Genomic DNA, 2,570 nt, shown 5'->3' with positions numbered 1-2,570 from the left:
TAACATACTTTGGACATGTTGCAAGGAGGGACTATCCTTGGAGAGGGACATCATGCTTGGGAGGGTGGAGGGACAGCGCAGAAGGGGAAGACCCTCTATGAGGTGGATAGATTCAGTGACTGGGGTAATTGAGGTGGGTGTTTCGGAGACGGTGCGATTGGCACAGGACAGAGCAGAATTTAGGGATGTTGTACATAGGGTCGCTATGAGTTGCAAGCGACTTGACAGCACATAACAAGAACAACAACAACTTTATACTCAGAATTTATATCTAAAGTTCTCGCACTGATGATATTGCTGTGTGACAGTCTCTGGGCTGTTCGTCCTATCTGTACCTCAATGGTTTTGTTTTTTGGGTTTTTTTTCCCTTGGTCAATTCTTACCTTACAGCATTGAGGATTAAATGAAATAATTTGATAGAAATCTCCTAGCAAACCCCTCAGTAGATATTAAGTTCTTATCCAGAGTCATTATTATACTTTTTTTTTTTAAAAAAAGAAACACATTTTTGGCTAGAGATAAAAATATTGTACTGAACACCCCTATAATAGTAGCAGAGAGCAGTGCTGGGCGTCTGTTTCCATCATTGTGGGGTTCTTTCTACTGCCAAGCTCTGAATATAATGCAGCTTCTGTGTTCTTTAAACTTCCAGGTGCAAATGGAATACAAGAAATGGTTTAGTAGGTTACAGAAAGGCGCTGAAATGGAAAGTACTGAGCTGTTTCACTCTACTATCCACAGCAGAGTGGTAAGATGCAATTCTGTGAACTTGTCTGACCCCAACATCTTGTTATCCTAGGAGTTTTCTGATCCCCGGATCTGAAAGGAGAGAGATCTCATTAGGTTCCTACCATTATGCAGCTGAAGATTTCTGGGATTTTGAGACCAAACAAGAATAAGGTTTTTTTTCCTCTCCCTCCCTCCTTCCCTCCCTTCCTTCACTTCATTCCTTCTTCCCGTAGTTCTTAGTCACTTCATCTCTCCTTGTTCATTCCTTTACCTTATTTCTCTCCATTTATTCCCCTCTTTTCTTTCTTTCCTTTCTCCCCCCTGCCCTCATTCCTTTTACCCCTTCCCTTTTTCTTTGCTTCTTTCCCCATCTTACTCCTTGTTAGAGGATATTTATTAAAATATCCTTATTTATTAACAAACGTTTATTAGACATCTAATATTAGATCACGAGAAAACAATGTTAAAATCTTGACTGAGCCTCACAGTTGCTATGATTATTTTAAGTAGAGCCTGAGTTAAAATCCAAGATTCATCATTCAGGTTACTCAGCGGGTTGCTGTGAGTTACAGTCAACTCTATCGTACATAAAAACAACAACATGGGTGAGCTCTGGTGGCCTAGTGGCAAGAAGCTGCACTGCAATCCCAGAGGTGCATGGTTCAAATCCACCAGATGCTCTGCTGAAAAATGTGGAACAATTTCCTCCTGTGCCAGTCAGATCTGATTTGACAGTACACACACACAAACAAGAAAATAAAATAAAATTTTAAAAAAAACCAAAACAAAACACAACAACATGAACAAGTGATTTCTCTAGCCTCAGATTCCTCATAAGGGGACAATAATACAGTCTTATCTCATTATGAGGATTGAATGAGGTTATATAAGTGTTCATATAATGCTCATAGTCCACACAAGAAACACTGTGTTTGTGAAAAGATGAAATGATAATATAAACTAAAAAAGTACCATTAGTGTTTGTGTTCTTCGGGGGAAAGCTGCAGAATTAGATATTGGAGCATTTTTACTCAGCATTGGATATGCTAGCTTGTCAACCCTAGGCATGCTAGAAGTTGTTAATTTTTGGTGGGTTACTTTCTCAGTAAGTGTTGAGGACTCTCCTTCCTAGGGTCGCTTTGAGTCGCCTACAACTACACGGCACTTAACATCATCATCAACATAGAGCACCATCAGTTGGCCCAGAGGCCAGAAAGCAATGCTACCAAACCAAAGGTGAGTGACTTTTAATCCACCACCCTCGGGCTTATCTTTCATTGTTTTTGTTCAAACATTCTTGTAGGTCGTATAGCTCTGGTGTGTCCATTTGCCTTACAGTGGTAACTTGTGGTTGCTGTGAAGCTGAATACTGTGACACTGATATGTCAAATGACTTAATGGTTACCCATTGCAGACAGTGTTTGGCGGAGCTCCCCGATTGAAACAAGCTTGGAAGCAGGAGTGGCATCCACTTCTGTAATAGCTTGCCTCTGGAAACTCTATGAACCTGGAGAAAGAATGAAAGTCACACAAGTGTTGAGGACTCTCCTTCATAGGGTCGCTATGCTTCGTCTACAACTCGATGGCACTTAACAACAACAACAACAACACAACAACAACAACAACAATTTCTCAGTAGAGACCTTGGGTGGTCCAAGTAGCATGCTTGATGCTAGCCAAAAAAATCTGGAGTTTTGAGATTTCCCAGAGGCACCAAGGAAGAAGGCTTCCTGGCTGTTTTCCTGAAAATCAATCATTAAAATTCTATGAAGTTCAATTCCTCACTGACTTACATGAGGTTGGAATTTACTTGACAGCAATTCTTTTGATTTCAGAATTAA

The 2,570-nt window shown here is 40.4% G+C and overlaps 1 protein-coding gene across 1 annotated transcript in view; it reads left to right on the top strand.

Annotated features, from left to right (window-relative positions):
• Positions 1 to 823, top strand: part of LOC102843058 (EGF-like module-containing mucin-like hormone receptor-like 4-like) — a 41,937-nt gene extending 41,114 nt beyond the window's left edge. The window contains exons 10-11 of the mRNA XM_006896413.1: positions 653 to 748; positions 800 to 823. Coding sequence (XP_006896475.1) covers positions 653 to 748; positions 800 to 823 — 120 coding nt within the window. The remainder of the gene's footprint in view (positions 1 to 652; positions 749 to 799) is intronic.
• Positions 824 to 2,570: the final 1,747 nt, after the last annotated feature.

The sequence above is a fragment of the Elephantulus edwardii genome, unplaced genomic scaffold (genome assembly GCF_000299155.1).
Source record: "Elephantulus edwardii isolate Elephantulus edwardi_28Jun2011 unplaced genomic scaffold, EleEdw1.0 scaffold00185, whole genome shotgun sequence".
NCBI lineage: Eukaryota > Metazoa > Chordata > Mammalia > Macroscelidea > Macroscelididae > Elephantulus > Elephantulus edwardii.
Note: the sequence above shows the minus strand (reverse complement) of the source record. Positions and strands in the feature narration are given on the sequence as shown.